This window comes from Oncorhynchus nerka, linkage group LG5 (assembly GCF_034236695.1).
Source record: "Oncorhynchus nerka isolate Pitt River linkage group LG5, Oner_Uvic_2.0, whole genome shotgun sequence".
Lineage (NCBI taxonomy): Eukaryota > Metazoa > Chordata > Actinopteri > Salmoniformes > Salmonidae > Oncorhynchus > Oncorhynchus nerka.
This window is the reverse complement of record NC_088400.1, coordinates 53,156,670-53,180,615: the sequence shown is the minus strand read 5'-3', so window position 1 is coordinate 53,180,615 and position 23,946 is coordinate 53,156,670. Positions and strand designations below refer to the sequence as shown.

General features: G+C 42.6%; 2 protein-coding genes across 3 annotated transcripts; one reads left to right on the top strand and one right to left on the bottom strand.

Annotated features, from left to right (window-relative positions):
- Positions 1 to 710: 710 nt before the first annotated feature.
- Positions 711 to 5,014, top strand: LOC115129618 (tubulin beta chain). Of its 2 annotated transcripts, XM_029660185.2 has the most exons (4): positions 711 to 905; positions 1,211 to 1,319; positions 3,136 to 3,246; positions 3,360 to 5,014. In XM_029660185.2, exons 1-4 carry the CDS (start codon positions 849 to 851, stop codon positions 4,418 to 4,420), a joined length of 1,338 nt encoding a protein of 445 aa, XP_029516045.1. In that variant the 5' UTR covers positions 711 to 848; the 3' UTR covers positions 4,421 to 5,014. The 2 variants fall into 2 exon arrangements, with proteins under 2 accessions (XP_029516045.1, XP_064874797.1); XM_065018725.1 differs by lacking the exons at positions 711 to 905; positions 1,211 to 1,319 and adding an exon at positions 1,515 to 1,721.
- LOC115129617 (reticulophagy regulator 2-like) lies at positions 4,459 to 23,689 on the bottom strand. The gene is made up of 9 exons (XM_029660184.2): positions 23,345 to 23,689; positions 22,617 to 22,720; positions 20,224 to 20,254; positions 19,341 to 19,470; positions 18,757 to 18,841; positions 18,035 to 18,172; positions 15,910 to 15,998; positions 14,200 to 14,335; positions 4,459 to 7,626 (listed from the first exon to the last, which is right to left on the bottom strand). The coding sequence occupies exons 1-9, from the start codon at positions 23,584 to 23,586 to the stop codon at positions 6,854 to 6,856; spliced, it is 1,728 nt and encodes a 575-aa protein (XP_029516044.1). The 5' UTR covers positions 23,587 to 23,689; the 3' UTR covers positions 4,459 to 6,853.
- Between the last annotated feature and the right edge of the window lie 257 nt (positions 23,690 to 23,946).

Here is a 23,946-nt window from a genome sequence, read left to right as displayed (position 1 = left end):
CCATGCTTGTTCAATGAACCATAAACAAGTAATGAACATGCACATGTGGAACATCGTTAAGACACTAACAGCTTACAGACTGTTGGCAATTAAGGTCACAGTTGTGAAAACTTAGGGCACTAAAGAGGCCTTTCTATTGACTGAAAAACACCAATAGAAAGATGCCCAGGCTCCTGCTCATCTGCTTGAACGTGCCTTAGGCCTGCTGCAAGGAGGCATGAGGACTGCAGATGCGGCCAGGGCAAGAAATTGCAATGTCCGTACTGTGAGACGCCTAAGACAGGTTACAAGGAGACAGGATGGACAGCTGATCGTCCAGTGGCAGACCAAGTTTAACAACACCTGCACAGGATCGGTACACCCGAACATCACACCTGCGGGACAGGTACAGGATGGCAACAACAACTGCAGAGTTACACCAGGAACACACAATCCTTCCATCAGCGCTCAGACTGTCCGCAATAGGCTGAGAGAGGCTGGACTGAGGGATTTGTAGGCCTGTTGTAAGGAAGGTCCTCATCAGACATCACTATCAACAACTTTTAATATTTACATGTGTTAAGTTTGAAATAAAAGGCAGTTGACAGTGAGAGATTTTTTGTTGTTGTTGCCGAGTTTACACACACACACACATTTTTTTCATTTGTATGATAATGATGTAATATTGATTTAGCCAATGAAATGCATGCGAAGACAAATTCCTCACGTGCTCTGAAGCGGTCTTTTCCCTCTCGCGCTCTCTCAACGGCTCGCTAGACAGACGCTTACAAAAAGGCGCGTAGTAAAGATTAAATAGTCGGAAGTTTACAAGTGATCTTGATTAATTTACTCGGAAACTCGATTTCAACATGAGGGAGATTGTTCATCTGCAGGCCGGTCAATGTGGAAATCAGATCGGTGCCAAGGTAAGGTCATTTTTTTAATGAAAATGTATTGCAAACACAGTTGCATTTTTCAAAGTAAGTAACGTTAGCTAGCTAACTTTGTGTCGCTAGCCTGCTCATGAGGTAAATCCAAACTAAAGTATTTGCGATTTGTTAGTTAACGTTAGCTTTGGTTATCTGAAATGTGTAATATGATATGATGAGTAAAATTCGGTCAACTTTCGATGGCTGCTCGGCTAGCGCCTAACTTTAGCTTGCTAGCTATAATGCTATGAGTAACGTTTACCCGCCCACATGCCACTAACCATTCCAACATAATTTTGCAGTTTTGGGAGGTTATCAGTGACGAGCATGGAATAGACCCAACAGGCACTTATCATGGAGATAGCGATCTACAGCTTGAGAGAATCAACGTGTACTATAATGAGGCAACAGGTAACTAACTGAAAATGGTCCTTTATGTACATAGCGGTATTTTTGTATATATTGTAACGACCCAGGGTTTATAAGCGTCCGCTCGAGCATGCTTTTGCTGCACAGTCATAGCGCGCTGCACTTCGGGCTAGAAGGTCGAGGGTTCGAGACCTGCTCCCTGCGGTTTCATTACGTTGGTGTCAGAAGTGATCGGACCTTGCATCCACGACAGTGCGTGTGCTTGGCCGGTGAGCGCGTTCCTGTAAGACGTTGAGTCGCAAGCTAGCGCGAGGACGCGCTCTTTGAAAGGAGGGAGTAGTGTAACGACCTTGGTTTTATAAGCGCGGATATAGACTCTGCGGCACAGTCAATAGCGCGCTGGACTTCGGGCTAGAAGGTCGAGGGTTGGAGACCTGCTCCCAGGTTGTTTCATTATTGTGGTTTCAGATCTTATATACAAATGGAAAGTAGCTAGTTGAAGTGATTTTAAAGTGTATTTGCGCTTGTAGTAGTGTCAAGTTTAAAAAAATGATGTGTTCTCTTTAGTTAAAGGCCTTTGTACGATACACATCATCACACTGATATTATTAAATTAAAATATTGATTTGCTTCTGTTCTGTAGTCACATTCTGAAATTGGCTTGCAGTCAACTGCAGCATTATATTTGATATTTTGATCTGGGAATGTGCCAGCAACTCAAGCTTCTTTGTTTATGTGCCAGTGAAGTGAGTTCTGAAAAACAAGGTATGCATCTTTATAAGGTTTATGTGAAAACTTTGTATGTCCAAACTCAGAATAAAATAGGCCTGATTTCAGATCTTTCAGGTATAAAAGATAATTAGGAAAATCGTTCTTGCACAGCATGTAGGCTGAATGTTTTAATTTTACTATTATATTAATTGTATTATTGTGTGCATACTCAGTGCCAACCGTGTTCCTATTGGTCAGTCACCAGGATCGGCTCATAACACCAGCCACACTACATGATAAAGGCCCAAAAATTCAGACACTGCTAGAATTTTGCCAAGAGCCTAATGACTGCACGAAGCGGTACTTAAAATTGCCAGACCTAGACCCTGTCACACTGAACGAGCCAAGACGTCAGACAATCGTTAACGACCTAAGAATCTGCCTACAATGTGGACATTTTGTCTAGGACGGAAAAAATTGTGGCATAAGACGGCTAAAATCATAGTCAGCAAAGGCCTTAAAAAGGTTGGATGGAAACCTGGTAATGCATGTAAAGTACATGTCATGACAGGCCTGGTGGAAACAGAATGTCAGTAAACATTCCAAATGTCGACAACAAAATACACTAGACATGGTGGGATCTTTTTGTGTTGGTAAAATAAATTGTCGGTGGAAACGCATTTACGCGCAAATATTGATATAACAACCATCATATCGAAGTAAACTTGGAATCACGCAACATGGTGTGGTCTCCGACTCACGAGAAACAATGCCATTTATTAGGCTACAGATGAGATCTTTATGCTCCTTTCCAATAAATATAGAGGGTCTAATTCTGGTGACTTGATGCTTGTCTGCTTTTTGACAAATACAAATATTCTCACTCTTATCCATAATAAATCTCATGTAGACTAGCCTACCCGCACTGTATCTTCAAGCTGTTGGCTAGAGTGCATGTGCCAAGACCAGAGTAGGAACATTTGCTATTTAATTCAACAGTTTGCGATGGAAACACTTTAAACTTTAGTTTTTTTTTGTATATGAAAACATGTACTTTCTCTTATCACACTGGTTTTTATCCTCAACTATTTGCATGAAAATCTGTGACAAATTATTGACCCATAATGCGATTGTTAATTTATTTCAGGTGGCAAGTATGTTCCTCGTGCCATTCTAGTTGATCTGGAGCCTGGCACGATGGACTCTGTCCGCTCTGGACCATTCGGCCAAATATTCAGACCGGACAACTTTGTCTTTGGTGAGGAAATGCTTTGAAATTGCAAATTCATTTCACCTTGTCATAGTCGATTCTACCATAGTAATACGCCTAGCCTACATCTCAATGCGTTACTTTTTGTTGTTTGTTTAAAGGACAGAGTGGTGCAGGTAACAACTGGGCAAAGGGCCATTACACTGAGGGAGCAGAGCTGGTAGACTCTGTCCTGGATGTGGTGAGAAAGGAAGCCGAGAGCTGCGACTGTCTTCAGGGTTTCCAGCTCACCCACTCCCTTGGAGGCGGCACAGGCTCTGGTATGGGTACCCTGTTGATTAGCAAGATCCGTGAGGAGTACCCTGACCGCATCATGAACACCTTCAGTGTGGTGCCCTCCCCCAAAGTGTCAGACACTGTGGTGGAGCCCTACAATGCCACCCTGTCTGTGCATCAGCTAGTGGAGAACACTGACGAGACTTATTGCATCGACAACGAGGCCTTGTATGACATCTGCTTTCGCACTCTGAAGCTGACAACTCCCACTTACGGGGACCTCAACCACCTGGTGTCAGCCACCATGAGTGGTGTCACCACCTGCCTGCGCTTCCCCGGCCAGCTCAACGCCGACCTACGTAAGCTAGCTGTCAACATGGTCCCATTCCCCCGCCTGCATTTCTTCATGCCAGGCTTTGCCCCCCTCACCAGCAGAGGCAGCCAGCAGTACAGAGCGCTGACGGTGCCTGAACTCACCCAGCAGATGTTCGATGCCAAGAACATGATGGCTGCCTGCGATCCCCGTCACGGCCGCTACCTCACTGTGGCCGCCATTTTCCGTGGCCGCATGTCCATGAAGGAGGTGGACGAGCAGATGCTGAATGTGCAGAACAAGAACAGCAGCTACTTCGTCGAATGGATCCCCAACAATGTCAAGACTGCAGTCTGCGACATCCCGCCCCGCGGCCTTAAAATGGCTGCTACCTTCATCGGCAATAGCACGGCCATCCAGGAGCTGTTTAAGCGCATCTCTGAGCAGTTCACAGCCATGTTCCGCCGCAAGGCGTTCCTGCACTGGTACACCGGAGAGGGCATGGACGAGATGGAGTTCACCGAGGCCGAGAGCAACATGAACGACCTGGTATCTGAGTACCAGCAGTACCAGGATGCCACCGCCGAGGAGGAGGGCGAGTTTGAAGAGGAGGGAGAAGAGGATATGGGTTAGATGGATAAAAGGGATTTTTAAAATCAATTTCAACTGCATTCCATTCCTGGTTTCAGTTTATTATTTCACTGCACAAAGAGCTGCTGTCAGTGTTTAACCTGTTGTAATTACAATAAATCTTATCAGCATTTTCTGAACATGTTTGTGTTCCTGTGTAGATGTAAAAGATCAAACTGATGAGTAGTTTCTGAAAAACAGGAGAAACTTGAAAATAGATACCCTTCTTCACAATACAGTTCTTGTTAGGTGCCTTTATAGATTAAGAAGCAGTAAAAGCATAGGCAAACATTTCTATAACACAATTTGTTAATATAATTTTATAGTTGGTTACAGTGGGATTACAGCAAAATAAATCACTTTTTAAATGAATCGCACTAAATTGCCTCATTTGCAACGTAGTGTTATCGGAATTCTTTAAGGGACATTGGTGTAATAAAAGCTGCAACATACAAATTGCATGCTTGCCAAAAGGCCAAGGTCTTGCTCCCTTCAAGTTTGGAGAGGGCAATTGCATTTTTAATGCTTGGTAATCACATGCAATGTTCCAAATTGCTCTCATTTTGAGGGAAACTTACAGAAGTGCTTGGAAGGCATTGGCCAGGAAAAAGGTTCGTTTATATTACAATACAGTGCACAAGGACAACTTGGGTTGGGGAACTTTAGGCTAGACATTGGTGGACGCCATTTTCTACTTCACATAAAATTTTTCATCTACATATTAGTCTCCATGTGCAACGGTATCTTCCATTGTGCAAACTAATGTACCTCCTACTCCTTGAGATTCAGATAGGCACACTTGCAGCAACAAAGCTGTCCTAGTTAAATTGGGGTCGAGCTGAATTCCCACTAATTACCAATTTATGAAATTAAGAATTCCAATCATCAGGTTGCAACATTTATAACCCATTGTTACATAGGACCTAGGTAACATACCTTTTTGGGGAGATAATGCAATGCATGTATTCCTATTACTTTCAATAATTTGTCATAGCGAATCGCAGTTGTATGTGGGATTGCCGTGACAAAACCAGCATAAATAACCTTTAGATGTAAGGTACCTAGTCTCTAGACAGACTGGTTGCCTCCCACAATGTTACAAATGTTTTGCCCTAGGTCTGGGATTTCCAAGAGTATTAAGTACCCATAACATTTAAGTTGTACACATATTAAGCAATTGGTGGAGGTGAAGTAGCACTTGCATTAATTTACAAACATTACAGAATACAACTAACAAAATAGACCTTTGAGATGTTGACAATGAGCAATTGAAAAGGTTGTCAGCATTCCACAGTAAGTATGTTTTATATGGGTAAAGAAATTTACCATCACCTGGTTTGGGGATAAAAAGATAATACACCCTAAAATGTAAAGATCTATTATCGTTTGGGAGATTTCACAATTTTGCTGAGTGTGGAACTTACTTGGGCTGCTGGTCATTAAATTGCCTTCGATAAAACTCCCAAACATGTATTTGTGCGTACGATGTCCAACACACCCTAAGTTTCAAAGACCTATTATTGTGAATCTGAAATGTAATTTTAATAGATTGTTAAAATAAGTCCTTTGTGTATGGCTAATTACTGCAGTACTAAGTTTTGTTTGGGAGATTTCACAATTGAGTGCTGAATTTACTTGAGGGGTTGCTGGTCAATAAACTGCCTTCAAAGAAACTCCCAAATGTACGCATTTGTGCATACATGACGAAAACGTGTTTTGCTGAAGATCTAAATCCAATGCAGATTGTAGAATCGACTTGGGTTACGGACCATAGAGAATCTTTATTAATTTAAAATTCTCGCATGACGGCAATAAATAGTTTATATCATATATATTAATATAATCAAATCAAAAACCTTTTCTTTCTCTCAAAGAATCCATCCACATATAATATGTTAATAATTTCCTTTGAGAAGGGTGGTTGTAGATCTGGTCCCTATAGCCTGGTCCCATTGCAGATTGTGCTGTAATATACCAAACTGCATTTAGCATTACAACATACAGCACAAACAGATCTGGGACAAGGCTCCAAACCCTTCCTCCTGCCACCCAAACACATTACTAGTAGTTCCCAAAACTCAAATGGCTTGTTCCCTTGGTTAAAAGCAATTACAACCCTGTCAAACACAGATGCCATCAAGCCCAAGCCTCGAGAAACACAAGTTTCATCCCAAATGGCACCCTATTCTAGCTATAGTGCACTACTTTTGACCAGAGCCCTATGGGCCCTGGTAAAAAAAAGTAGAGCACTGTAAAGGGAAGGGTCCCATTCGGGACTCATCCACAGTGATAGTGTGAAGGCAGAATCAACCACAGTGATCTCAATCACTAACCAACTGCCACTAACCACAGACACTTTGATAAGTGTACATATATATCTGTATAATGTATATCTACATAAAACAAAACAGTAGGGTATGAGCGGTGATGAAAACACTAGAAGGACTCTGGTTGGTGCGTTGGAGATGGGGGTGTATCTGTGGGAGAGGCCACTCCCACTATCCCCTGTCCATCAGGACTGAGAAGACCCAGCAGGTCCTCGTCCATCTCCTCCAGTTCACTTTGGTCCAGAAGCTCAAAGTCCTCATCCTCGGTCGGTACAAATATGTCATCCGGCATCTCCTCAGCACTCCTCTCCTCTGTCTTCACAGCGACCGCATCCTGGTCCTTTTCTGCCTCGGCGACATGGGGACTTTCCAGGGTACTGGGGGGCGTGTCGGTGGGCAGGAAATCTGCGATTGAGGGGACCTTGCTGTCCTCGGTGGAGCGTAGCATGGCCGACAGAGTGTTCTGCACCACTGTGGAGATTGCCGTGTTCACAATCTCAACACTCAGGGCTTCCAGTGACTGCCTCGGGGCCTGGGTCTCCACTTCCCCCCCATGCACCACCTCCTCCGCTGTCCCAGCACCCAGCAGTGGTCCCTGGTCCCCACCTGGTGGTCGTCCACGTCCGTTGAAGTGTGTGTTGACAAAGTGGAGTGGGGAGGCCAGGTGCTGGATGAGGAGGCTGGCCGGGCTCAAGGGCTCCCCCCCCTCCGAGGGCCGTATTCCCCCAGCCGTAGCCCCGTCCCCTTGGCCCTGACCGGGGCCCCGCAACGGAAAGTGGAGGAGGCTGTGCTCGATGGGAAACTCGTCAACCGAGGGGAATTCAGATCGGTCCCTTAAGAAGGCCTCCTCTGGGTCATTGTGCACACTCTGCTGGTCCGGGTCTAAACAGTCACAGGAGAGAGAGAGGATGGGGTTAAAAGGTAGTCAGCGATACATGAAGTAAATCGGAATATTGGGTTGACTTCTAAGAGTGTGAATCGCAAGGCTGAACTTCTCTGCCGTTTTGGTCCAGCAGCTGTCACATTGCAGCAGCTTGAAGCTCATCTGCACATGGCCAGATATTTTTTGCAAGTGAATGTCTACAATATCCTGCTTGTGGCAACGCCATGTCGATGAGTCAGTTTTTTTTCTTTACCTTTATTTAACCAGGTAGGCCAGCTGAGAACAAGTTCTCATTTACAACTGCAACCTGGCCAAGTTAAAGCAAAACAGTGAGACAAAAACAGGAGTTACACGTGGGATAAACAAAGGTACAGACAAAAACCCAATAGAAAAATCTATATAATAATGATTAGAAAATTAAAATGAATATGAAATTCTGATATATAGTGAATGAAGGAGTCAACAGCATATATCAAGACAATGACAAATCAAATTTTGCTAGTGCCGATATTTGATTCACATGATTTGGCCTGTGGAACACATGTAACATGCTGCTCAATTATAAAAATCCCTGCAAGCCAATTCTGTCCTTTCTCCGCACACATTTAAAAGCATCAGATTGATCATAATTTTAAGTATCCCTATATTTGTTATTACGGTGCTATTACTATTATTAGTGTGCCTTTCGCAGGAGTCTCGTTGTAGATTAACCTGGCCTGAGCGCAATGGCAACCATGTATTGTGCTAATATAGTTGAGTAAACGGTGTTAAACTGGAACCATGTAGTTGTGTCGTATTTCACTTAACATTGGTAGCAGCGGATGGCTAGTACCTACAATGTGTCACCTCGCTTCGACGAGAAGAGGTCGTATGAAAGTTGGAAACATTTAACTTGGAATCTGGACAAGAAAAAGCAAGTATTTGCGGTTGTATTATCGCTCGAAGGATGAGCGAGAGATACAGCACTGGAAATATCTGTTGAGGATTTGAACAAGGATGACGGTATGGGAACTTTGATTAGAGCACTGGATTCTGTGTTTCTTAGAGAATAGAAAGACCGTGCCTACGAGGCATATTCAAACTTTGACAGTGTTAGAGACATTTCGTTTTCAATTACGGACTACATAATTGATTTTGAACAAAGATACAATAGGATGCGCAAGTACGAGATGGTTCTCCCGGATGCCGTGTTAGCTTTCAAGTTGCTATATACTGCCTTTCTGGGTGGTAGGAAGAAACAGTTGGCTTTGACTGCTTGTACTGTGCTGGCTTTGGCGTCAATGAACACGGCACTAAACATACGTTTTGGTGAAAAATACTTCGGTCGCGCCAATAACAGATGGGACGACCTGGGACGAGGCTCCACACCCTTCTCCTGCCAACCAAACACATTACTAGTAGCTCCCAAAACGCAGATGGCTTGTTCCCTTGGTTAAAAGCAATAAAAGCCTGTCAAACACAGGTGCCATCAAACTCAAGCCTCGAGAAACACAAGATTCATCCCAAATGGCACCCTATTCCACCTATAGTGCACTACTTTTGACTAGTGACGCAGCATATTACATAGAGCTGCAGAGAAAAGGCGCCAAAAAGTTATTCTCATGACAACCAGACGAGGGCGCCATTGCCCGGCACAAATTCACTGGACAGATATGGCAGGAGATTAAAATGGGCCATTTGTCAAAGCACTTACCATTGGGTTAAAGACTGTCCTCGTAAAAAAATGAACAAGTTAAACAGAGGAAAATGCAAACAGAGAGAGCAGTGTAACACTGTTTTCAAACCAATCTGCTTCTGAGTTCTTAGGATCTGCTGTGATTGCTACTGCATGTACACACACAGTTTGTGGCGCAAAATTTCTTGATAACTATGTCAGTGAACTAAATATGAAAGAGGTACAAAATATGATTGACACACCAAGCAACAGAGCTTTCAAATTTGGAGATTGAATTTTTATTTAACTAGGCCAGTACAGTTAAGAACAAATTCTTACTTACAATAACGGCCTAGGAACAATGGGTTAACTGCCTTGTTTAGGGGCAGAACTACAGATTTTTACCTTGTCAGCTCGGGGATTCGATCTAGCATGCTTTCGGTTACTAGTCCAACGCTCTAACCACTAGGCTAGTGACCATGGAGAATTCAATAATAATGAAATAAGAGAAATGGCTGAGAAATTCAACATGTAAAGACAACTGCTGCATTACAGTCCATGAAGCAATGGATTTATGGAGAGACAATCAAACACTCAGAGATTATTCTGAAAGTGAAGCAAGACAATGGATGTGACTGAAAAACAGCCCTAGATTAGGCTTTGATGGCAATAAAAACGCAATGCACAATTTTCATGGCTATAGCCTAGAGGTCGACCGATTAATCGGAATGGCCGATTAGCTTGTCCTGTGTTGCATATAATCGATGCGGTGCCTGTTAATTTATCATCGAATCACAGCCTTCTTCGCCAAACGTGTGATGATTTAACAAGCACATTCGCGAAAAAAAGCACTGGCTTTACACCAATGTACCTAACCATAAACATCAATGCCTTTCTTAAAATCAATGCACAAGTATATTTTTAAACCTGCATATTTAGTTAATATTGCCTGCCAACATTAATTTAACTAGGGAAATTGTGCCACTTCTCTTGCGTTCTGTGCAAGCAGAGTCAGGGTATATGCAGCAGTTTGGGCCGTCTGGCTCATTGCAAACTGTGTGAAGACCATTTTTTTCTAACAAAGATCGTAATTAATTTGCCAGAATTTTATATAATTATGACATAACATTGAAGGTTGTGCAATATAACAGCAATATTTAGACTTATGGATGCCATCGGTTAGCTAAAATACTGAACGGTTCCGTATGTCACTGAAAGAATAAACGTTTTGTTTTCGAAAATGATAGTAATGAACTATGGTCAAATCCGGAAACTAAGGCTCGTATTTCTGTGTGTTATTATATTATAATTAAGTCTATGATTTGATATTTGATAGAGCAGTCTGACAGCGGTGGTAGTCAGCAGCAGGCTCGTAAGCATTCATTCAAACAGCTCTTTACTGCTTTGCTAGCAGCTCTTCGCTGTGCTTCAAGCATTGCACTGTTTATGACTCCCGAGATTAGGCTGGCAATACTAAAGTGCCTATAAGAACATCCAATAGTCAAAAGGTATATGAAATATAAAATGGCATAGAGAAATAGTCCTATAATAACTACAACCTAAAACTTCTTACCATGGAATATTGAAGTCTCATGTTAAAAGGAACTACCAGCTTTCATATGTTCTCATGTTCTGAGCAAGGAACTTAAACGTTTTTTTGATTTTTTTTTACATGGAACATATTGCACTATTACTTTCTTCTCCAAAACTTTGTTTTTGCATTATTTAAACCAAATTGAACATGTTTCATTATTTATTTGAGACTAAATCGATTTTATTGATGTATTAAGTTAAAACAAGTGTTCATTCAGTATGGTTGTAATTGTCATTATTATAAATAAATAAATATATTTAAAAAATAACCTTCAGATTAGTCGGTATCAGCTTTTTTTTGGTCTTCCAATAATTGGTATCAGCTTTGAAAAATCATCTTTCCTCTGTACTGGTTGACAAGCCACCAGCACTAGAAGGGACCAGTGTGAGTGCGTGGGTGGGACAGCACCTTTCAGCACTACATTCAGCGAGAAAGGCGTTCACTGAAGCAGTGTTCAGAGAGAATTCACAGGGCTCTGCGTAAACAGCTTCAATCCACCGATGAGAAGTACGAGATTGGAAACAAAGTGTACTACAAATGAGTTGACTGTCAAGAGTGGAAAGGCCGCGCCCGGGAGGTCCGTGGGGCGACGCACAATTGGCATAGCGTCGTCCGGGTTAGGGAGAGCTTGGCCGGTAGGGATATCCTTGTCTCATCGCGCACCAGCGACTCCTGTGGCGGACCGGGCGCAGTGCGCGCCAACCAAGGTTGCCAGGTGCACGGTGTTTCCTCCGACACATTAGTGCGGCTGGCTTCCGGGTTGGATGCGCGTTGTGTTAAGAAGCAGTGTGGCTTGGTTGGGTTGTGTATTGGAGGACGCATGACTTTCAACCTTCATCTCTCCCGAGCCCGTACAGGAGTTGTAGCGATGAGACAAGATAGTAGCTACTAACAATTGGATACCATGAAATTGGGGAGGAAAAGGGGGCTTTCATATGTTCTCATGTTCTGAGCAAGGAACAAACGTTTGCTTTCTTACATAGCACATATTGCACTTTTACTTTCTTCTCCAACACTTTGTTTTTGCATTATTTAAACCAAATTGAACATGTTTCATTATTTATTTGAGACTAAATTGATTTTATTGATGTATTAAGTTAAAATAAGTGTTCATTCAGTATTGTTGTAATTGTCATTATTACAAATAATAAAAAATTAATTCCATAGACATAAAATCTGCATTTTTTTTTCAGGGAACAGAGCTGTCAAGGGACATTCACATCCGACCTCCGCCTGAAGCTAAGAGTGAAGGAACACTGTGGAAACTAAAAAGTGTGTATGGCCTGGCAGAGGCATCACTCTTACTGATACAACAATGTCAAGGCAACAATGCTGAGTACAGGTGGAAAAATGTCACAAGTGGATCCTGCAGGCTTCTAATGCAATGTGACTGGAGTACTTCCCTGTCATGTTGATGACTTTATCTGGGTTGGCTCACGGACCTTTACTCCAACTGATTCCACACCTCAAAGCTGTTTTCCAGGTCAGGCGTGAGGAGCATGATCATTTTTGTTATGTTGGCATAGAGGTTATTACAGCCGATGGAACAATACTGATGCAACAGGAGAGCGAAATCAAGAATCTTCAACCTATCCACATGGATTCTTCAAGAGCCGTAGAATAATTCCCCTCTCGGTGGAATTGAAGTTGATCAATTGAGTTCAAATATAGGTCAAATTCTATATGTTCCTTGACAGAGTAGACCTGATGTAATGTTTGATGGCTGCAACTTGGCATCCAACACAAAACACCACTGTACAAACCATTCACGAGGCAAACAAAGTTGTTCGTAAACTGTAATCACAAGTGGCTAAAGTTTCAGCATGTTTGAAAAGATGACTCTGAAACTAGTTGTCTTCAGTGATGCTTCCCTAGGGAACCTTACAGATGGAGGCACACAAGGTGGACATGTAATTGTGTTAATGGGTGAAGGAGGAAGATTCTCACCTATCTGTTGGCAGTCAAAAAGGATCAGAAGGGTTGTCCAAAGCACACTTGCTGGAGAAACCCTTGCTCTTGCAGATGAAATTGACAATGCTATCTTTCTTGCAACTCTGTTCTCATCAGAACTTACCACTGGTGAGACAAAACTGCACATTCTACCTGTAGTTTGTGTCACTGACAACTACTCCTTAGTTGATGCTGTGAAGTCAACCAAGTCTGTCACAGAGAAAAGACTGCCTTGAGATAAGCAGCATCAAGGAACTTATTCAAGCATCGAGAATCCAGCGGATTTTGTGGTGGACAACAAGGGAGCATCCAGTCTTGTGCTCCTAAAGGCACTCAGTAATGGAAAGTGGCAGCTTGAGAAATACAAATAAAAACGTTCTCACACAACCCATTTGTAATGGGGAACTTAAATATTACTTGGGACATTTAATGGTTTATTTGTCTTGAATTAAAAGAAAAAAGTGTGAGATTGTTAAATTCATTTTTTAAAGTAAGTATCACTATATTTCTGTTTAGGGCGCTATCACTCTGTTATTAGCAGGAGTCTCGTTGTAGATTAACCTGGCCTGAGCCAATTGCAGCCATGTATTGTGCTAATACAGTTGAGTAAACGTTGTTAAACTGGAACCATGTCGTATTTGAGTTAACACAGAAGTACTTCTAACATCGGGTTATATGCTAGGGCTGAGCATTTGAAATGATTTCACTATTAGAATAATAACATGATTTTTCAGATAGTCTAAATACATGTTTTAAAGATATATATTTTTGTTTACTTCAATGGAGACTTGCTCGCGTAACTTGAGAGTCGGTGCGCTGCGTTCTGCTTGGAAGTGTGGGGGAGGGGCGATAGGGGAGCAGGGGCCGGTGTGTGTGACAGTCTGTGTGTGGTATGGAGGGAGAGAGAAAGATGCCAAAACGACTCACGCTAGTTAGACAAACTTGTTGCTGCCATAGGTTATCATACCATCTGCAAGTGCCCTTCTTGACTGCATCTAATCTTTGTAAAGAAGCTAGCTACAGTAGCCAGCTAACTAGCTAAAGTAGCAAGGCTTATTGAGGCATCCTTGTGTACAACAACTTTATTCATATGAAACCACAGCCTACCACTTGGTTGATCATTGTAGCCTAATTCCATTTAGCATGGATTAGAAATTTCCCACTTCACTTACTACACACATGGAGCCTCTGACTGTGGTGTCGCTTTGATTGACCGACAATAACAACACGCTAGGCTACCGGTGAGTATTTGTTTATGAGGCAAAACATTTTGCTTCGGTTTGCACTAATTAATACACACCATTTATTTTCTTTTAAATCCAAGTTGCAGGACAGATACTTTGGAGGAAGGGCCTGTTGTGCTTGGGTACTTGCCTTCAGAGACGTCTGTGAGCTGTGGGGTGGTAGCTCTGGATACGGAGAACCCCCCACTCTCCAAAATGGATGCTTCCTCGTCAGACAGCTCCGAGTCGGTGATGGCCATAGCCAGGGCTGTGGTCTTTGCATCCACCTGACCAATGACATGGCACAATTTTATGATATCACCATTGTTCTATAGTGAAAGGCTCTCGACAGAACCCATACTAGAGCCCAATTAGGTGATTAGAAAGTCAAGCAATAATATTGTCTTATCCTCTCAATTGAATGTCAACATTGAAACATGAATTAAACCACATTCTGTAAAAAACAAATATTTAGCCATTCATTGAGGGGAATGTCTTGGTAAAGTATGAATAATCTCTCATTCCTCCTGAAGTGTGCGTTTGTTCTATTCCATACATATTTAAAATAATTTAATTTATAGGCGTGGGCTAGAGGGAGTTTCCATAAACATGAATTTCCTTTCAAATCCATAAGGGGAAGTGAACATGTACACACTTCGGGAGAAAGGAAAGATTATTGGGATGCAACACATGTCAAATTTTGAAACAGCCTAATTATTTGACATGCATGACTCTAGCCAGTACTCTACACAGACCGGTGCGGCATAACCAATCAGACCTGCGGTAGACCTATTTCACAAGCATTTCGCTACACCTGCAATAACATCTGCTAAACACGTGTACGTGACAAATAAAATTATATTTTTGATATGCAAATAGACCATTGCCATTTATGGATCTGTGCCATTTACTTTAAACTGAACTGTATTTACAGCATGAGCGGTCGTGAGTAGATGCTCTTGTTTTGAGATCAAAGCGAGAGCTGCATGTTTTTGCACCTATGCACATTTTGTTCATATCCTTTTCTAGTGAGTGAGTTATTAGCCCAGTTATAGATAATTTGTAGTCCGCAATGGGGGAGTGACTGCTTCCTACAAGAGCACAACACCTGTAAATTTCTAAACATCGTTGAAAAGCAAGTCAGGTAAAGATATATATATTTTTAAAGGGGCAGTGCTGTTTTTTGAGGCAGGCTTGAATAAACTAAGTAGACAATAGGCAGCACAATTTGTCTGATTCTCTGTAATAATGGTATGGGAATAATAATGCATATTATCTTGTAAAGTGGTTTCTTGCTTCAGTCACAACATTTTCAGTTACTTCCTTGTCTGAGTGGATAAAGATTCATGTCAAGCCCTGCATGTTTATTTTCTTTCAAAAGTCTCATGGAATGTAGGCCGACATTGAACATCACACATTGGCTGAATGATAGAACAGCTATTTCCAGATTAAAATGTTTTGGGATGCATTTTCTCCATTGTTTCTGATGGTAGGTCACTCTGGTAAGACTACATTATGATCAAATAGCCATAGTAGTCTACTTGGCCACTGTTAAAAAACTAACTTAAAGCGGCTACAGCCTCAGGGTTCACAGTAAACGTGTACTGGAAGTTACACTGAATTGTCACATTCAAGTTGGGGCTCTGCAGACCTGAAATTTGCTCAGTGACGAAATAAATGAGGGAACATTGCCCTCAACCCTAATTCTAACCTTAATCCCCTAGAAATAGCCCGTTTCCCCTTGTGGGGGCCAACAAAATGTCCTCAGTTAGTCAAATTTTTGTTCTGGTCCCCACAAGTATAGGTAAATATGTCCACACACACGATCTTAGTGCAAGATGGCAGACGATGTGGTGCTTACCAGGGGGGCAAAGCAGGACAGCTCCTCCTCGCTCTCGCTCTCCGTCTCAGCCCTGGGCTCATCCCCTTCCTCCACCTCCTTCTTCACCTCTGCAACACACACACACAGTTTAAAGGGTAACTACAGGATCCAATAAGTTGAATTTAAGACTTAAGGACTTTTTCATGTCACTTGGCATGCAATTTAATACAAATTGAGGTCTGCGAGCACCACACCAGCTAATATTCTTCTCCAGAAATGAGCCCATGTTGGCGACATGTCATATTTTCACCAAAGGTGGCTCATTATCAGGCAGGTGTGCTATTTTAGCATTGAGCCTGATGAATGTAGTAGCATAGTGGCTACTGGCTAGACTATAGATGGCTGAAGCATGGGGTTGCCCATCTGCATTTGTTGGGCTACCCCAATTGACTAATCATTAACTAAGTTTCCAGAATTTTGGCTTTGATATCAATACCAGCTTAGTATAATGATACTCAATACCACCGATAAAAAAATGCCTTAAAAAGGTCAAATATACAGCACTGTTACTGTATAAAACACATGGTCAACTCTCCATCTGGAGGCTTTTGATCCAGCACTGCTCAAACACACCGAAGTCAGCTTAACAAGGTCCTGTTGAGCAGTTGATTTGTAGAGTCTGGTTTGTTAGAGTGGGGCTGGAACAAAAGTCTACATATACTGTAGCTCTTCTAGAGGTATTATGCTATAACATTAGACTACAACCAAAAAGTTGATTCATTAAGTCAGGTATCAAATGGCTATACTTCGAAGCAAGGTAGCGAAGTGGGAGGGCTCTAGACTGACTTTCCAGTGTCAAGTAAAGAAGTATGCCATTTCAGTAACATATTCAGGGAGTGCATGATGGATATTTTGATGTGCAATATTTCAAAATATGATCCAGAATAATTTGATATTTTTGTATCTTTAGAGATTAATTTGCCTGTATATTTGTTGTGCATATATATTGGCCTAGGCTATAGCCAATGCTACATACATTTACCAACTGAGGAAGTGGGAACTCAAAACATTTTAGCTAGATTGCTAAATATGTTAGATCAATTGTATGGCTAAAGAAACTAACAGTAAATGTAACGTCCTACAAAAAATGTAACGTCCATTGGTAGCATACTTGATGTATTCACCGTAAAATTCACTGCTCCGTTGGCAAATCATATCAATTCCATACTGTGTTTGTAAAGTGTTTTTTTCCTCTATATTGACAGTTCAGAAATAGAGTCGCTTAACAGCAGTAAGAGTAGTTGTTTGAAAAACTGTCTTTCACGCAATTATATTTTGAAATGTTGCTCAACTTTCAGTATGCTTGCGCTTATCAGAATACATCTCTCCCTTCAATCCATGTGCAAAGAGGGGAGCGAGAGTGAGAAACATGGACAGGGCAGATACTTTCGTTGCAGGAAGCAGGTTAATGTACATTACAGTTGACCAAATAATGGTTTTAGAACCCCCCCCCCCCAAAAAAAAAATAATAATAAAAAAAAAAAAATGAGCAGGACTGTTGATTAGCCTAATCACCGAAATTACAAACATAAGCAAAGTTGCTTCGGTACGATCAGGGCAGTAATTTTCAGTTCATCGTCCCATCTCTAGTTAGTGTTGTCTTTCAAATGGCATAGGCTACCTTGCTCTCCCCTCTGGCAACGACGTGACTCAGAGGTGTATATGTGGATAGGTCTTGAATGTGCGCCCAGAGTATTATCAATTTAATCAATTATCAATCAATTTTGTTTGTTTTTCCAGCAGTGGCAACAACTAAGCAGCTGCATAATATAACAGAAACACTGTAGTCATCTCTGTTGCATATTTTAAAGCCCTTTAAAAGTGCAATTTAAGACATTTGATGACGTAAGGCCTTTAAGGATCCGTGGACAGGATCCTTACATGTCTGAAAATAAATTTGCTCCAGCTGCCACACCAGTGCCACAAACTGGAAGGGAGGAGAACGATTTCCCAGGCAACCCTGACGTTCAGTGTTCACAGCTAGAGAGGGGGGACCTGGTGACATGTGAATGATGGCAGGGCACACACACGCACCATCAAACACATACTGACAGACAACACGCGCGCGCACACACACACACACACACACACAGTGTAAACTCACTCCTCTTATCGTGCTTGCGGTGCTGCGTGTCTCCCTTCATGCTGTAGTCCAGTTTCATCAGAATGGGCTCCAGGCCTGTGTACATCCGTTGGATAAGCTCGTGGTACACCACCAGAGGCCACACCAACACACTCAGCGCTGGGCACAGGACAAAAAACAACCTCAACATGGCACTTAAATGGCGTTTGACTCACCATGACAAGCACAGCATCCCAAATGGCACCCTTTTGCCTACATAGTGCACTACTTTTGACCAGGACCCATAGAGTTCTGGACAAAAGTAGTGCACTATATAGGGAATAGTGTTCCATTTGGAATGCACACCATCTTTAGTTTAACCAGAGAAAGGGATATACCTCAGGGTTGTATTCATTAGTGAACAACGTAGTAAAACATTTTGCAACTGAAACCAATTACTCCAAACACTACACCGTGGCGTAAGCGGTTTCTATTGCAAATGTTTGGCTAATGTGTGCACTATAGACTACAACCCTGGAATACTGAGCATCACATATGGTCAAATCACAATACATTTCCAGGTTGGGGAATGGCAACACTATAAATGGTGGTATGAAGGTTGCATTTTAGAGGTTATTGGCAATTGTTATGCAGTAGCACTGCATTTCTTAGACAACCACACCCTTTGGCATACTGGTTGGTTGGTTGGTTGGTTGCCTTTGTCAAAAACAAGGACAAATAATTGAAAAAGCAAGGCAGCTCACCGATGATATAGGATATCATGATTCCTGGTACGTAGTGTCCCACCACGGCGAGCACAGAACAGCCAGAGCACATCATGGCACAGAACTGGAGAGAAAAAAGAGACGCAGTGTCATTAAACTTGCAAGTTGGCTGAAACTAATGTAGAGGAGGGACAACTACTTCAGCAAATACCTCTTCAGGTCAGAGGAGGATGGTGGGAGGCGCTATAGGAGGAGGCTCATTGTCATGGCTGGAATGGGATTCATGCAACGCTATCTAACACATGGAAATCACATTTGACGCCGTTCCATAAATTCCATTCCAGCCATTACAATGAGCTCGTCCTCCCCTCCTACAGCTTCTGCCACCAGCCTCCTCTGCTTCAGCTATATAAAAAAATGTATGCAACTCAACCAATTTAATGTTTTGATAAACCATGACTGAGGCACTTCATAATATAACAATATGGTAACAGTTTTAATACACGTCGACCTCCAGATACCAAATGACAATCACTATATGTGGCCCACGTGGAAATCGAACCCACAACCCTGATGGAGGCAATGAGCTCTAACCCACTGAGCAGCCAACAAACCCAACATACCTTTCCATGGTTCTGCCTTTTGTACTGCAGCATCTCCTGGACGAAGAGGCAGCAGTAGAGGTAGCTCTCCACCAGGTGGTGGCTGAGCTCTGGAATACTGAGGAGCCGGGGTTGCACATTCATGGTCTCTCTGCAGTCAGAGAAAGAGACTGTGGGATGTACACACGAACACAAGCAGTACTAAGCCAGACCTAAAAGGATTCAAGCATCTCAGAGTAGGAGAGCTGATATAGGATCAGATTACAATGGATAGAGTGAGCCTGGTCCTAGATCAGCTCTTCTACTACTCTTAATAAATATGTGCCCTAATGCTATTGACAGGCACAGACCAGCAAACAAGTAGGGAAAACGCCTGAATAACCACATGATAGTCTCTAACAGTAAAGTGATTGAAGGTGTTATAGGAGCAGGGTGAGTTAGGATGTGTTTCAAGGCCCAGTGTAGTCAAAATTGTGATTGTCCTGTTTTATATTTCCACACTATGAGGTTAGAATAATACTGTGAAATTGTGAAAATGATGATAATTCCCTTTTAGTGTAAGAGCTGTTTGAAAAGAACGCCTGCAATTTCAGCCTGTTTTGGTGGGATGAAGTTTAGGCCTTCCATGGTGACATCATCATGCATTAAATTAGTTAATAGACAAATAAGAAAGAGAATTCCAAACCTCTGCCAATAACAGCTAATGTTACATGTTCCCCTACCCACTCAGACCCCTCCTAGCTAAATTCTTGCTTGAGGAATTGCTCTTTCTAAGAAGTTATTTGTTTATTTTTGTACTATTTTAATTATAAACAATCACAGTAAGGTACTTAATCGTTACCCAGAAATGATTTGAAATTGAGATTAAAACAACTGCATTGGACCTTTGAGTCAAGATGTGTACCTTTCCATTGGGTTGGCCTCAGGATACTGAACTGTAGTGGAGAGAGGAGACAGTACAGATTTGTTCATCGAAGTCCAACATCAACAAAACACTTTAGACTTCATAGAGTAGGCTTGGTAATCAAAGTCATCAGAACAATGTTATGTCAAATCAAATCCAAATCGACAGCACTAACATTTAACCATCTTATCAAATCGTGACCTATACTAGCATTTCAGACATCACACTGACCCCAGGGCCAGGGGTGGCTGTGGCATGAGTAATGCATGCATGCACCTACTAAACTCAGCAACAACAACAAAAAATTTCCCTTTTTCAGGACCCTGTCTTTCAAAGTTAATTCGTAAAAATCTAAATAACTTCACAGATCTTCATTGTAAAGGTTTTAAACACTGTTTCCCATGCTTGTTCAATGAACCATAAACAATTAATGAACATGCACCTGTGGAACGGTCATTAAGACACTAACAGCTTACAGACGGTAGGCAATTAAGGTCACAGTTATGAAAACTTAGGGCACTAAAGAGGCCTTTCTACTGACTCTGAAAAACACCAAAAGAATGATGCCCAGGGTCCCTGCTCATCTGCGTGAACATGCCTTAGGCATGCTGCAAGGAGGCACGAGGACTGCAGATGTGGCCAGGACAATAAATTGCAATGTCCATACTGTGAGACACCTAAGAGAGTGCTACAGGGAGACAGGACGGACAGCTTATCATCCTCGCAGTGTCAGACCACGTGTAACAACACCTGCACAGGATCGGTACATCCGAACATCACACCTGCAGGACAGGTACAGGATGGCAACAACAACTGCCGAGTTACACCAGGACCGCACAATCCCTCCATCAGACTGTCCGCAATAGGCTGAGAGAGGCTGGACAGGGCTTGTAGGCCTGCTGTAAGGCATGGCCACCGACGCTGGACCAGACAGGACTGGCAAAAAGTATGCTTCACTGACGAGTCGCAGTTTTGTCTCACCAGAGGTGATGGTCGGATTTGCGTTTATCGTCGAAGGAATGAGCGTTACACCAAGGCTTCTACTCTGGAGCGGGATCAATTTGGAGGTGGAGGGGCCGTCATGGTCTGTGGCGGTGTGTCACAGCATCATCGGACTGAGCTTGTTGTCATTGCAGGCAATCTCAACGCTGTGTGTTACAGGGAAGACATCCTCCTCCCTTGTGTGGTACCCTTCCTGCAGGCTCATCCTTACATGACAATGCCACCAGCCATACTGCTCATTCTGTGTGTGATTTCCTGCAAGACAGGAATGGCAGTGTTCTGCCATGGCCAGCGAAGAGCCCGGATCTCAATCCCATTGAGCACACCTGGGACCTGTTGGATCGGTGGGTGAGGGCTAGGGCCATTCTCCCCAGAAATGTCCGGGAACTTGCAGGTGCCTTGGTGGAAGAGTGGGGTAACATCTCACAGCAAGAACTGGCAAATCTGGTGCAGTTCATGAGGAGATGCACTGCAGTACTTAATGCAGCTGATGGCCACACCAGATACTGACTGTTACTTTTGATTTTGACCCCCCTTTGTTCAGGGACACATTATGGAATTTCTGTTAGTGTTACGTTCCTCAGTTTCTGTGTTGTTGTGGGTTTGTATGTATGTATTTCAGGAAATGGCTTCCTGGATTCCCCCAAGCAGCTGATTGGTCGGCCCCATTGCAGATTGGAGCTGACCCCGCCCTCTCGTCAGGGGATACAGCTGTCGGCAATTACAGACACCTTCTCCAGCTGTATATAAGCCAGTGTTCGTTTGCTCAGAAAGAGAGAGCTTATTAGTATGTCTTGTGTTAGTTGTTGCGCAGACAGTTTTTGTACAGTATTTAGTAGCCGGTCCTGTTGAGGTATGTTTTTGTCACAAGGACTGTGTTTTGATGATTGAAGTTGTTCACGTTAGTTTTTGTTCCCAGGGGGAAGGCACCTTGGGAGTGCTTAGGCAAGAGGCCTGCGGGCATACATATACCCCTAGTATGTATTCTGTAGATGCACACTAGGTAAGACCTGGGTAGACCATCCCCTGTATTTTGGTTAGTGCGCCAGGTGGTGCTAGTTAGGTAAGTTGTGGGTAGGAGAGGGGGCTCTAACTGTCTTAGCTTCCGTCCAGCAACTTTTCCCAAAAATTACCGTGTGAAGGAATAAATTCCATGTTAACGGTAAAATTCGGTGTCATCCTTACCTGCACCTACAGTCACATACCTCTTTCACTCCACAGTGTTGTGTTGCATTCCCTCCAAGAGGCATGTGTAACATGTCTGTGGAACTTGTTCAGTTTGTCTGTTGTTGACTCATGTTCATACAAATATTTACACATGTTAAGTTTGCTGAAAATAAATTCAGTTGACAGTGAGGACGTTTTCTATTTTGTTGAGTTTATGAACTTACCTGTTGTAAGAGGTAACTTATGCTTCCATCTCTCCAGCTGCATGAGCCCTAGAATGGAAAGACTCAGGAGGAAGAGAGGACGCAGGGACGTCGACGACAGAAGCCTGTAAAAAAGACAAACAACCCATACCATTTTAAAATGTAACCAATGTTAGTAACGTTAACTAGCTAGCCACAAGAGTGAATAGACTGTCAGCTAGCCCCCTGTCCTGGTTCAGGACAATACACAAAACAGATCTCCTGCCAACTTGGCCACGTTCAGTTGTCAAACGTTGCAGATTTAACGTGCCATGAATACAGCCGTCATGATTCCTTGGTCTACATGTCGGAGAGGCACGTTTGTTCTACATTTACTTACACATTTCTATCCCGAACGCTCACGTCTTGTTATCCAGATTTGACAGCTGTCAACTACGTAAGTTACTGTAATTTGAAAGATAGCGCACTTAGAATTTATGTAGAGTATTTAGCGAAACGTTACTCGTTTATTCGATAATAGTAGGGTAAACTTTGGCATACCAAACTACCAACAGACATCATTAAATAGCTAATTAGCCACCTAGCTAGCGCGTCACTGTCGCCCGAGGAGGATTATCGTTGTCATTCAATCAAACTACAGTAAGTAGCTACTACTACTATCAAGCTAAGACATTAGCTACAGTGCATCTTCCTATTCAGTGCAAAATAACTGATTACATGAGTTATTCTTACTAATTATTTAGCATTACCAGAACAAGGTGTTCAGCGTGAGAGCAACAAAGATGCTGTAGAGCGGCCTTTCCCAAACAAGCAGCCTCTGCATCCATAACAGCAAAGGCTCATATTGCGATAGCCAGCCTTGAAGACGCTCCCGCAGTTGCACGAGCTCAGGGTTCCCATCACCGCATACTTGCTCTGATCCTCCGGCAGGGAACAGGTCCTCGAGTACGGAAGAAACAGAGGGGCATCTAGCCTCCTCTCCGCTCGCCATCTTTCCCCCACTTTGTTGTGTTGTTTTGGTGATCACGGGGTATGGATAGGCGGATAGATCCGCGAAGGCCCGTCATGGATTAAAAAAAAAGTAGGAACCGATGTTACTGGTGGTCACTAGTTACTCCAGCCACAAAGTCATAAACCCCGCCTATTTCTACAATTGCTCGTCTTAAAATTAGATTTTAAATCTAACCCCAACTACACTGCTAATATTATGCCTAACCTTAAATTAAGACCAAAAATCTAAAATGTCGTTTTCATGAATTCTTACGATCTAGCAAATTAAGACTTTATAGATGTGCTATCTAGTGGAAACCTAGTTTACTGGCTCAGCAAGTCACGTGCTTCCTTGTTTACT

Bases quoted from the DNA above. Each gene is read 5' to 3' on its own strand.
- LOC115129618 (XM_029660185.2), top strand. From the start codon at position 849: ATGAGGGAGATTGTTCATCTGCAGGCCGGTCAATGTGGAAATCAGATC. The intron at 1,320-3,135 runs GTAACTAACTGA...AATTTATTTCAG, and splicing joins GTACTATAATGAGGCAACAG to GTGGCAAGTATGTTCCTCGT. The intron at 3,247-3,359 runs GTGAGGAAATGC...GTTTGTTTAAAG, and splicing joins ACCGGACAACTTTGTCTTTG to GACAGAGTGGTGCAGGTAAC.
- LOC115129617 (XM_029660184.2), bottom strand. From the start codon at position 23,586: ATGGCGAGCGGAGAGGAGGCTAGATGCCCCTCTGTTTCTTCCGTACTC. The intron at 18,842-19,340 runs GTATGTTGGGTT...TTTTCTCTCCAG, and splicing joins AAAGGCAGAACCATGGAAAG to TTCTGTGCCATGATGTGCTC. The intron at 14,336-15,909 runs GTAAGCACCACA...GTCATTGGTCAG, and splicing joins TGTCCTGCTTTGCCCCCCTG to GTGGATGCAAAGACCACAGC.